This window comes from Amphiura filiformis, chromosome 4, assembly GCF_039555335.1.
Source record: "Amphiura filiformis chromosome 4, Afil_fr2py, whole genome shotgun sequence".
Taxonomy (NCBI): domain Eukaryota; kingdom Metazoa; phylum Echinodermata; class Ophiuroidea; order Amphilepidida; family Amphiuridae; genus Amphiura; species Amphiura filiformis.
Genome location: NC_092631.1, coordinates 79,230,719 through 79,244,262, shown reverse-complemented (window position 1 = coordinate 79,244,262; position 13,544 = coordinate 79,230,719). Strand labels below are relative to the sequence as shown.

The 13,544-nt window shown below is 38.9% G+C and overlaps 1 protein-coding gene across 1 annotated transcript in view; it reads right to left on the bottom strand.

Moving 5' to 3' along the window:
• The window catches only part of LOC140151475 (uncharacterized), a 47,494-nt gene extending 43,266 nt beyond the window's left edge, over positions 1-4,228 (bottom strand). Inside the window, exon 1 of the mRNA XM_072173828.1 lies at positions 3,993-4,228. Within this exon, the coding sequence (XP_072029929.1) occupies positions 3,993-4,049 (57 nt within the window). The 5' untranslated portion in view covers positions 4,050-4,228. The remainder of the gene's footprint in view (positions 1-3,992) is intronic.
• Between the last annotated feature and the right edge of the window lie 9,316 nt (positions 4,229-13,544).

The window sequence follows — 13,544 nt, the reverse complement described above, 5'->3', positions numbered from 1 at the left end:
TCCCGAGATTGTTGTTTAAAAAACATCGTCTTACACTCATAGAACAGCGGCTGCCTCCACCCAGTTTACAGCTCCCATTTCCATGGTTACACCCAATGATGATGAACTTTCCTGCCTTCAATCCAGCCTTCAATCCCACCACACCACTAAGCTGGAACCCACCGTGGAGCTTTCATCAACCTAGCAGGGGCAATGTACCACCTGCCCCTAATGAGAATGACCCCTCTCACCAGGAAGAAGCTATGAGGAGAAGTGACAATAACCAGAGTAAACCCCATGATGGTTATGGTAGGACTCAGACAGCCACCAACACTAACGGAACCTCAAAGACCGACCTGCACTACCGCAAGAGACAGGTCTCAAAGCGGGGGGAACTATCCCAAGAGTGACGGGTTGAACCAACACTCCAATGTGACTGGAATGACCAGCTCAAACAGCATGACCGAAAGCGACAATTATGCCAATTTAAAGCAGCCGCAGGAACAGAGTTCTACTGAATATGACAACTCACCAGACCGTAGCAAGCCCTATGGCAGCAAGAGATCTATACCGGGAGGCACATCAACATCACTCACAGTCAATGCTGAAAACTATGGCACACCTATGGTCAGAGCTCACTTGCAAGAGTCAATGAATCAGAGCAACTGTAGACATACATGTAACCAGCCAAATGACTGCAACATGACCAAAGTGGACGAGAGACTTATGCGGAGAAGCCCTACGACCGCAATAACTCCTAGTGATGGTAACTATGGCACAGCTATGGTGAGAACTCCCTCGCATGAGCAAGTTGACACCCATCACCCAGATGGAGAAAACTGACCCGGATGATGTAAGCGTGCATAGCTCACACTTTTTTTAGGTCAGGGCAGAGCCACTACCAACAGCCATCGGAAGTAGCTCCTAATAGAGCTCTTCGTCTCGCCTCATATAATATGAGAGGGTATAACTCCAACTGGACTACACTGCAAAAACTCACCCAGAAGTGTGATGTTATCACGGTCCAGGAGCATTGGCTTCATCAATATGAGGCAAAGCAGAAGCTAGAAGAATGGGGTGATGTCTCATGCTCTGTCTCCTGCTTTGACTCTCTGGACATGGCAATCCCCACCCATCGAACTAGAGGTGAAAAAGGCACAGCGATTATTTGGCAAAATAGAATTGAAGACCACATCAAAGTACGTCCTCTTCCAATCACCAACACCAGAGTCTGTGCGATCACTCTCAACACCAAATCCAACAGTATTTGCCTTGTGAATGTCTATCTACCATCCAGAGGACGAAATAACTCTGAAAGTGAGCTGAAGGACACTCTCGACAATGTCTCCCAGGTCATAACAAGTCATTACAGCAGCCATGACATCATCATTTGTGGGGACTTCAATGCCTCGCTACATAGAAAACCACCAAACGCTCATGACAGAATCCTGCGCCAGTTCTGTGCCGAGGAATCAATTATCCTGCCTCAAAATTATCCAGACACTCCAACATTCTACCACTCCAATGGAATTGATAGATCAACTGTCGACTACTTCATGGAACACCCAAGGAATGCTGTCCAGATGAATGAGATCACTGTCTTGGTTGACAAAGATGATGTCACTGCCACCAATGGCTCGGACCACACCCCAGTGGTAGCAAAACTACACAGTCGCATCAGGAAGACACCAAGACCTCAGAAGAGAGACCAAAAGAAATTCCACTGGAAATCTCCAGCAACTAGTGAGTACAGTGAGGAAGTGGGAAGGTGCATTATGCTGAAGGAGTGGGATCTAACCGATAATCTTGGTATAGACCTGGCAGTAACATTGCTTATTACCACGCTCACTAAGGCAGCTGAGAAATATATCCCTGCCCGGTCTCCAAGTAAGAGTGGCATGAAGAGGCTATCGCCTGAGGCCGTCACCATCCAGAGTGACTGCAAAGCTTCCTTTGCAAAGTGGAAGAAGGCCCATAGACCACCAAAAGATCATCCTCTTTCTGTGAAGATGAAGATGGATAAGCATAGGCTGCGCCAGCAAGTAAGATCAGACGAAGCCAAAAAGAAAGCTGACCTCCAGGATGCCATCACGGCATCCTCATCTGCGGACCCTAAGCTATTCCACCTGCTCATCAACAGGCAAAGGAGGACTACAGATCAGGATACCAATACTCTCAACTTTCAAAACTCCAGCTATGAAGGTCCTGATGAGGTCCGCAGTGGGTTTGCGATGTACTTCGAAAAGCTGGGCCAGCCCAAGACAGCCAGCAACTTCCTGGAAGATCACAGAGTGAAAGTAGAAGCTGATGTTGCAGTACTGGAGGGTAATGTAGCCGCCAACAGACCAACAGAGCAAACCACTGTCACCTACAACGAGGTCCTTGATGCCCTGGATAGGCTCAAAAATGGAAAAGCAATGGACAGTGATGAGATTGCTGGGGAACACCTGATCTATGCAATATGCTCATTGAACCTCTTGTGGACATCTTCAACGCCATCATCACCTCCAAGTACATTCCATCTACATTCCTGGCTGGAGTTATTAAGGGGGTACTACACCCCTGGCCAATTTTGTGCCTATTTTTGCAATTTTCTCAAAACTTATAGCGCATTGGTGACAAGTAAGATATGTATATTATATGGGCAAGGACTACAATTACTGCACTGAAAATTCAGCAACTCAAGGTAGTAGTTATTGATTTATTGATCAAGTATTGGTTTTCCCTCATTTTTTTTCACAGCTGTTGTCTGTACTGAAATAAAATTTCCAGTGCAGTAGTGTAGTCCTTACCCCTATAATATACACATCTTACTTGTCACCAATGCGCTATAATTTTTGAGAAAAATGCAAAAATAGGCACAAAATTGGGCAGGGGTGTAGTACCCCCTTAAACCCATATGGAAAAAGAAGGGCACCAATGATGATCCTACCAAATACAGAGGTATCACAATTACATCAACCCTTGGCAAGGTATTTGAAGAAGAAGATTGAGCCATACTTTGCTGACATACAGTCAAAACTCCAATATGGGTTCACTGCTGAGCAGTGTTCGAAATATGCCTCAAAAAGTTACAGGCCAGCCGGGCTTGACCTTAAAAGTTACCGGCCAGCCGGGCCGGCAACTAGATGCCAGTCAGAAAAGTTACCGGCCAGGCCAAAAAGTTACAGGCCAATGGCCGGGTGACCGGCCCTATTTCGAACGCTGCTGCTGAGACAGCCATCTTATCAGCTACCGGTACCCTTGTTCTAAATGAAGCATTGTTCAGGGAGGCAAATAAGCCCCCACTGATAGCTACATTCCTGGATGCAGAGAATGCTAGTTCCAGTAACTGTAACTCGTCATACCTAGATAGATGTCATCATGTTTATGATAAAGACTGAAGTCTTGCTGGCAGGACTAACATGATACCAGCTATTTCCAACGCTGCAGTACAATGTACACTATCATGACTATAATTATTTTTAAAAGCCTGTATTATTTTTCTTGGATTTATTTAAAATTAAGCTCCTTACCAACAAATGCAGGTCTTGCCGTTTGAGGCAAGTGATCACTCTCACTCGCCACCGCTCGCCAAAACTCAATTTCTAGTGAGCGATTTTCCACTCGCCATAGACACTGAATATCGGTCGCTCAAATAATTCCAAAATTGAATCCAATTTGCATTCAAGTTTCAGCACTTTATTTGATTTGTCGTAATTAATTAGCCTTAATCCTTGAAAACGAAAGAAAGGGTGTGCAGTACATTAATGTTTCATATTGAATCGAATGATCTTTTATGCCTAGACCTTAGAAGAGAGTGATTCGACCACTCACCTAGCATCTTTGTAGCGAGTGATTACCACTCGCTTGCCCTCGCCTTTAAAATCTAGACGGCAAGGCCTGAAATAATGCTGGACTTTCTTTGTCTGTTGGTCGAATGGTCTGTGTATTATTCATAACTCTATGTCTGTGAGTGTGAATGTGATCAATTGTAAATTCCCAGGATATTTATTTCAAAACACTGCACTTACCGTATAAAGTAAAATTGTGCCCAAAGCAAATAGAAATAACAATATCCTAGGTTCCATGTTTATACTTGTTGATTGCACAATAAAACCAGAGTTTGGAGGCAGTTTTCACACTTCCTTTACAGCCCAGAGGATCATCGAATCTGGAACAAGAGTACAAAAAACCAAACAAGTCCCTCGAGATTCAGTTTATTAGAATAGTACTAGTATTACCAAGTCCCTGGATCAAGTCATGAACCATGAACATGATGAAGCGCAAGCAAAACATTTGTCACATGACTGAACATGTGATTTTCTCTGCAAAAATTGATTAATATATTAAACTTTTTATGATTGCTGATTTATAATGTTACCACCTACGTAATTACAGATATTTATTATTCTATGTTTCAAGTGTTAAAATATTGAATTATGGTCATTTGGATGCAAAGCTAATAGGTTTTAGAAACTTTATAAATAGGACTCTTTATGAACAAGGATAGATTAATAGCCTACGAGCTGTTGTTAGGCAACCTTGCCAAATATTATCGGGATTGCATTTTCATAACCCTGTTTTGAATATTTTTACATGATTTGAGCAATCAAATATCTTCTTTAAACACATAGATGAAAAGTGTAGATAGTGAACTTTAATCTCCTTGTAACGAATAGTAAGTTTTCTTTTGTAATCTAAGTTTTTCCATCATTTATGTACATGTCAATGCATGTATGTAAGCTTAAGTCTTATAAATTATTCTCTCGCATGCTCGGTCGGGGCCACGTTGCTCGAGAAACACTAGCCACGAATTTGCTCAAGGATGCCCTCGCATTCGTGGCTAGTGTCCCTTCGCCCTGAATATCGGTCGGTAAACAAATTACGTAAGCTTACCGTTACGTAATATTGTAATAACAATAGGCAATTCTGAAATATCCCCTTTTGTACATAGCTTTACCTACCAATTTGTTACTATGCGTGTTGTTGAAGTAATTCTCAGTTCTATGTGCCATTTCAGGTGCATTTAGGTAGATATTTCATCACTATTTCTGGAAAAATTGCTCCAATATTCTCAGGTGATCGCCTTATTTCACGAAGTAAAAGGTCATTAGAATGGGAAGAGGTCATCTTGCGAGAGAGGGGCAATGGATTAGTCCATTAGGCTAATGAAAGTTGATCCCCAGTTTCCCGTTACATAGTTTTTCATGACTGGGTAGGTGACTGTTTCATTATTCATTATTCATTATTTTCAAACTTTCATTATCGGTGCAAAGTTAATTACGGAATGCTATGTTTTGAGGCCCAAATAAAATAATAAAGTATAGTTAGTAATGACCATGCTTCACTTCAAAACAAATTTTAATTAAGCACATCTTCTTTGGAATCTTCAAATTAACCTATAGGTTGTGCAACATATGAAAGCACCAGAAGTCCATGATAGTCTTTGGAGAACCACTTTTCCATATAAATACACTGTGTCTGTGTGTTCTATTGCACACTACTTTTTACAAACCAAACTTACTCTCCACTAGCACATCTTTGGAAGCAATATTTATACGGAAATTAGTTTGTCTACTTGCACAAACTGAAGGTTGCTGGTAAAAATCATCACAGGGTGCACGTGTTAATAATAAAACAACCATGCAAGAAATTGACAAATAAATCATTTTATTTATAAGTTTATTTTATTAAATACATAAATATTTGTAAGAAAAGCAGAATAAATTTGACTTCAAATTTTGTTTATTTTATTTATTTTGATGTTGTCTATATATAGCGCTACATAGTGCACGGTAGAAATGCTTTCATATTTGTTCATACGCTGGTTCCCGCGAACTTGGCTGCCTCTCTTTGTGTTCGGTCTATCCATTTAGTGGTAGGAGAAACTTAGATGCAGGGAATTCCTAGTCTCCAGTAAATGCGCCCTACGATATCGCCATTTTACCACGTAGTTTAACCCAGCGTTTGCAAAGACTATTCGGGCCGGTCAGGGTTTAGTCAGGGTCGGCGTAAAAGTGCTTAAAATACGTGTCGGACGTGAAAGATGACATTAAAACTATCCTTTTTTTCTTAAAAACTTGAAAAATGTGAAATAATGAAATAATGGAAAATAATGAAATATTTGATCGGCATTTTTTCTGACCGAGTCGGGTAACGGAAACTGGGAGTCAACTTTCATTAGCCTTAAGAGAAATAGGGCGGCGTCAGCCATATCCATTTCATTAGAAGTTGACGCCCCATCGGCTTATCGCTACTTCAGATGAAACACACTGTCATAGAGTGCCTGGATGCATCGATTCCATATTTGACAAACAATTAAAAGCCCAACTTAAAGCAGAAACCAACGTGAAGGGGTACTTCAACAATTGTTTATACGACGTCACATCCTCATCATAGCCATATTCACCCATTTTCAAATGGAATGGTCATCAATGACGTTGTCAGGTTGACGACTGAGGGCAGCAGTCTAAGGTCAGGTTATGTCAAGTAAGCTCACGTGATAATAATATACTCTCATCTATAGGCTGTTAGCCTATGACCTTCCAGTCATTATTCATGAACATTTGCCTGCGTCAAATGCTCCCACATGTTGAGGCTAAATTTCTGCCATCTTTTCGTCGGCCGTTCAGTCAGCAAAAATCAGCTTATATTTGCTTCCAATTTTCAGGATCGTAAGTATCGAAAATGTAAAAAGGTACGGCTCAATACATGCAATATAATAAAGCTTATAATGACACGCTTATGAAGTGTGTTTGTGAACTATGAAGCATGTTTACGTCCCGGTACAATTTTATACACCGGACTATGCAAAAGGATGACAATATAACGATCTCTAACAGCAATGCTAAAGCATTGCGTGTTAGAGAATATGCTAGAACAAGGGCCACGTCACATCCATTCATGCGTTGCTCCAGTTTTATATGACTTTTTCACTTGCTTTCCGAGAAAATGGAGTTACCAAGTTTCTCTGGATAGGCCACAAAGCTTCTAAGGGTTCTTCAAGCGCTTGACATTGATCATCTTGAGCCTCCTGCTGTGAAAATACAGGAAAAATATACCTTGATATTTGTTGGAACAAATTTCCCGCCACCAGCAAGGTCGGATGCAGGGGTCCTGGACATTCATTGTTTGATCCTGTAGTTAAGCGCTGTGTTTTGGATGTGCGATACGTTTGCCCCGGAGTGAGTGACGAACAGTTCTTTTCCGCAGTGCACCCGTCTCCACAGACCATACTGGCTGCTGTTGTGAAAGACTTTTGTTTTGACTTTAATAGTATAGATATTGTAAACTTTGTCAATGTTGGTGTTAAAAATATTGTACTTTTGTGAACTTTATCATTACCCAGTTTATCAGAGGTGCGCCTACTGTAAGGCAGGAATTACGAATAAATAATCTATCAATTGGCGTGAAAACAACTTATCGCATATTTTTATTTGCAGAGAGTTGAACCTGGCACAATAGTGTGATCATAGCTTGTGATACACTCCAGAGTTCAGTGAATCATGAATGCGAATGTGAATGTCTTTAAAGTCAATGAAGACATGGTATAGGTCCTGCTGGTGTTGGAGATGTTTTTCACACAGTATTCTAAAGTTGAATAGTTGTTCTGTGGTACTCCTTCCTGCTCTGAAGCCTTCTACTTCTTAGATACAAATTCTTGGTAGACCAACGGGTATTACGGGTTGGTATCCCTCCAAGTATGCCCAGCCAGGTCACGTCACACTTCCAGTTCCAATAATTGAAACTCTCCGGCTCCGACCGGAAGTTCCAACAGGTGCTGGGGGTGTGCATTTACATACACACTTAGCCGTCGGTTCGAAGAAATCGTTGCTCCAAAAATGATTGCAAATTACACATTTGTAATCATTTTTCGCCACAAAATATGATATGAAAACACAGGTGAGCAATGTATGAATATATGGAGAGGTGAAACAGGTTATTAATTATTGTCAATATTAATATTTTATGACATTTATAATGAAAATAATTAACACTCTAGCCACCCTATGGCACCTTCTACAACTTGAGAACAAGTCCTCAAACGTTCGAAATTTGTAGTTACTACAACTGGGAAGCGACAGACAAATTGCAGGAAAGCGTGCCAATTTAAGCTTCCTGTAATATCTATTGCACATAACATACGAAGTCACAAACTTACAAACTTCAATGTGCACTTCAAATACAGCAGACCAGCTGTTAATTATTACCGATCCTGTAGAATAACTTACATAATCGTCAATTTCATGGAATCCCGTTGATCAGAATTGCATATGTCATTTTTATCTGTCAAATGCGCTGTTGATGTGCTCAGAGATTTTATGATATGCTTGATAATCACAGGTGTGAAACTGACTTTATACCACTCGAAGCCTCCGGCTATCTCGTGGCACTAGGGCATGACGTCATCATGGAAGTGTGCAAAATTTCTGACGGGCGCCTTATTTATTTATAACCAGTTTTGTGATTATTGGTAAATTGTGCCTTACAAATCCACTTGATTACTCACGTTGTGGTAGATGGTCCCTTTGTTGGAATGGAGTTCATGTTTTTAATTGTGAAAACAGACTTGTATTGCTGGGCAAGAACTTCCGCCTTCTGCTTTGCTTGGCTGATCAACTTGTTCTCCCATATTAAAGATGATATACCAATTTTGTCCATTTTCAATGATTTAACATATCTCCATAGCCTTTTGGTTGAATTTCCCGGTTCTTCATCTCCTTCAAAGATGGTTTGCACATAGTCGTTATGCGCTTTCTTGAGGGCAGCATTAACTTCTGACTTAAGATGGTTATAGTCAGCCAGGTCTTGTTTATCACCATATTTCTTCCAAGCATCATACCGTCGCCGCCGCTTCTTCATAAGGCGCTTTATGTGACCGTGCACCGGATGTAGTAACAACCTGTAACAACAAGCCTGCCTGTTCTTCAGCGATGATGTTCTCCGTCAGAGGTTTCAATCTGTTCAAGATAAGTCTTAACATTATTTTGCTGGGGTGGCTGATTGTGCGGTAGTTCTGACAAAGCTGGAGATTCCCTTTCTTGGAGAGTGTAATCACTAAGAGACTGTTTCCAAGGTGTAGGCCATTTGCCCGTCTTCCAAATGTTGTTACATATCTTTGTAAGCACGTCAATAGCTGCTTCACCTGCTGCTTGAACAAGCTCACCTGGAATGTTATCTATGCCTGGTGATTTGCCCTTTTTCAGTGCTTTCACAGCGGCTTCCACCTCTTCTCGCAGGATAGGCTGACTTTCCTCATTATCTGGGTAGAACTGTGGGCAGTCTAGGATTGATGAACACCTTCGTAGTTGTACAAGTCAGAGCAGTACTCCGTCCACCTACTAAGAATCTCCTTTTCTTCCACTAAACAATTCCCGTTCTTGTTAATTCATAAACACTGGGTATAATCTTTTGTAATAAAATTTTTATCCAATTTGATATAATGTGCCGATATCTTACATGCACCTTTGCGTCGCTTCATTTGCGGAATTTACAGAAATCTTATCACATTTTGAGAATTTATGCCAGTGTGTGAAGCCTACTAAAAATAAAATTCGGTTTCCGGTAACCCGCCCGTCCCTCATTTTTGGTGCCGCAAAAAAAAATTTTATGCCACTTTTGGAAAAATAAAATTTTCAAGAGTCGTCTGTGTCGAAATTCTGACATGAAGTTGTTGGAAATCACATATATTTTATTTTTCCCCCGACTTTCTGCCATTCAATGATTAAAGAAATTTGAATTGATAGATAATATTTATCGCGATATAGGCCAATGCACAACTTTTTTAATTTTATGAAAACAGCGTGCAGGACTCGTAATATTAAGTAGGCCTACAACTATTGAAAACCACAGAACTATTTTGTCTGTGAAAAAATTAAAGCACCAAACATCCGCACAAAACCAACCAAATAGTAGCATAAAACCCGCAAAAAATTTAATAAAAACGGTAATAGTACAACTAATTCCCATAAAGCTCGTATTAAAAAGAGCAAGTAATAAAAATGCTAAAAATGATGTAGGCCGAAAAATTGTGTAATCTTCCTTGTCCTAGACACTCAACGATAAACCCCTATCAAGTATGAATAAAAGACTGTTCATTGTCCAAATATTTCAATTTATAAACGTTGAGGAAGTTGTGCATTTTCTTAGCACCGAAATAACAAAAATTAAAATAACTAACCTGGCAGATTTCAGGATTAACCAACATTTATTTTCTCATGCCGCTCGCCCATGCCTGCATATTATCCCGTCAAGAAACTCAACCCTAGGCCTACATTTTTCAACATGTAAATATAATTCCATAGTGATAAATAGTGAACGTTGCATTGGAGATGAGGATGCTTGGATGATACAGATATTAAGCACATGTTAATTGGGGGTATGGGGATGTCCCAGTTTGTTTTACAAGGGCAATTATTATTTGGCCAAAACTTGGTGGGTGTATCTTGACCCGAGACAAAACAAGTTTGTATTGGCTAATGGGTCAAGGTCATCCAGGGGTCATCTGAGGTCAAATTAGTAAAAACTATCATATGGGCATGAAATGATAGGTGTAGATTCAACATTTAGAGCCAAATTTGTGGAGGGTAATTTCGGGGTCACCAAAGGTCAAATTAGTAAAAACTGACATATGGACATGGAACCTGGTTAGTACAGTCAACATTTAGAGCCAAATTTTTTGAAGGCCATTTGGGGTCACCAGAGGTCATTTGATGTCAAGTTAGTTAAAACTGTCATATGGGCATGAAACTTAGTTAATACAGTCAACATTTAGAGCCAAATTTTTTGAAGGTCATTTCGGGGTCATCAGAGGTCATCTGAGGTCAAATAAGTTAAAACTGTCATATGGACATGAAACTTGGTTAGTACAGTCAACATTTAGAGCCAACTTTTTTGAAGGTCATTTGGGGTCAACAGAGGTCATCTGAGGTCAAATTAGTTAAAGCTGTCATATGGGCATTAAACTTGGTTAGTACAGTCAACATTTAGAGCCAAATTTTTTTAAGGTCATTTTGGGGTCACCCAGAGGTCATCTGAGGTCAAATTAGTTAAAACTGTCATATGGACTTGAAACTTGGTTAGTACAGTCAACATTTAGAGCCAAATTTTTTGAAGGTCATTTTGGAGTCACCAGAGGTCAAATTAGTAAAAATTGTCATGGGAATAAAACTTGGTGGATACAGTCACCATTTAGAGCCATATTTTGGTAAGGTCATTTGGGGGTCATCAGGGGTCACCTGAGGTCAAATTAGTAAAATGTTGTATTGGCATGAAACCTCTGTCGAGATTTGATCCTCAAGTCAGGTAAACTAAAAAAATTGGTTTGATTTACACTTGGATTTCACATCAAGTCATCAACTGGTTACAAGTTAATATATTGGACTATTTTCGGATCCCGAAAGTTTGGTTATGGACCCCTAATTTTTTGGATTTAAGATAAGAGGGTCCATTTGGACTCCTTACTTTTTCTACCCCTGATTATGGTCATTTCAAAATATTATTTTCACAAGAACAGTGAATGACAGAGGGTAGCTAAATGATATTGGACAGTACGGCACACTTGTGAAGTATGAGAAGAGCTTTTGCAATTGAGACCCTGAGTCATACTGTTTTTCTGTTGGCTAGCCTTCAAGTGTTAAATTCGGTCAAAATTTCAGTATGTGCAAATAAAAATTTTTTATAAAATAAAATTTTTTTCCTTCCTTCCGTCCCAATTTTTTCAGAGCATGTTACCGGAAACATCATTTTATTTTTGTTTGGCCTGACTTAAAAGATATTGTAGGTGCCTGTGTACATTTGATGCAACTTTGCATAGATTGTATGTAAAATTTTTAGGTCTTAGAAAAAATATATATCTTCAAATACGCAAGGTCAAAATTTTGATGATGGATGGCTTTTCCTCCCAGCCACATAGGCCTACCCTTTAAGTACACATCATTAGATGTTTAAAGTTTACTTTGAGGACTGTTAAAGGAGTATTTCGTGATCCTAGCATCCTCTTTTTATGACTTTTTTCAGTACATATCCACGAAAAAAGCATATTCTCAAAATTTCAATTGATTCCGATTTTGCGTTTGTGAGTTATGCATGATTATGTGTATTACACTGTTCCATAGACAATACGTTGTAATTTCGTTCTGGTGCACCAGAACGAAATTCAAATTTCACGATATCTTTGCTAAACAAATTAATCTGCAAGAAATATTTTGTACATAAACATTATGTAGCCAGAGGTTTCCAGTGATATAAAAATCTCAACTTTTTTGAAAAAAGTGGGGGATGAGGCTGTGGATCACGAAATGCCCTTTTAAATATCAAAAATATCAAATTTTGAAAATTTGCCATAAAATTTGTTTTATATCACAATATTTTTAAAAATTCAACATTATTTGATATCAGAAGGACTTTCTTTAAATATTTAGAATGCAATTTGATGTGTCTGATGATGTGCTCTCATGCTCTCATATCCCACAAAAATACTGTGTAAACTTTGCTCTCCATTCTCATAACTTCATATCAGTAAACCAGCTAGATAAAAAAATCAATTAAATGGATTGACGTTTGAAATGAAAACCTACCCTTTTAAATAAATCCATAGATGGTAATTAAATGAAATGGTAGGCACATGTGTGAATTTCATGCAATATTACAGTTTTTCTTCGTTTTATATTTTGATTAACATTATTTAAACATAATACTGTTAACGTCACATTAATGAACCAGGTGTGTACTTCCATCAAGCTGTAGAAGTAAAAATAATGAAAAGCAATTAAAAGGATTCATATTTTAAATGAAACCTACCCTTCTAAATAACTCCAAACAATTTCTTTTCTGATTAGCATTTTTAAAACATAATACCATTAATGTCACATTAATGGACCAGGTGTGTACTTTCATCGAGCTGTAGCTAAGGTCTAAGAAAATATTGTTTGATTGGCATAACCCAACCGTCCCAAAAGTAGGCCCGACCCTTTTTTTTTTTTTTTTTTCAAAAAAAATTAATTAAAAAAAAAAAGTTTAAAATTAATAAATTTTTAAAAATGAAGGAAAAAAATCTATCAAGTTTTTATGGTACTCTTGTGAAGACCACAGCAGCGTTACACAGCGCCATCTGACAGAGAGAGTGAGAGAGAGTAAAAAATTGTCAAAATTATGCACCAAATGTCCTTATATTATAACAAAAGTGTATATAGAATGATCTATTATCTTGATTATTGTTGTACCATTTGCAGCTGTGACACCATGTCTGCTCCTTGGTCAAGACAAGCAGTTCTCAGTCTATACAAAGCTCTTTTAAGACAAGGGGAATCACTGCAATACACAGATAAAGATTTCTACAGACGATCTATTCAGAAGGAGTTCAGAAAATACATGTCAGAAACTAACAAAGCAGAGAAAGAAAGACATCTAGAGGTATGTAGTCAAAAATAGATATGAAAAAAGCTGATTTTCTCATCAAAAAATATCCATCAGTCAGTTTTCCTCTTAGTAACTAGTATCATCATAAAAGCAGTTTTTATCAAGTCTAGAGCTACAGTATACAGTGTCAAGGATTCTGGAGTACTAAAATACTAATATGCTAT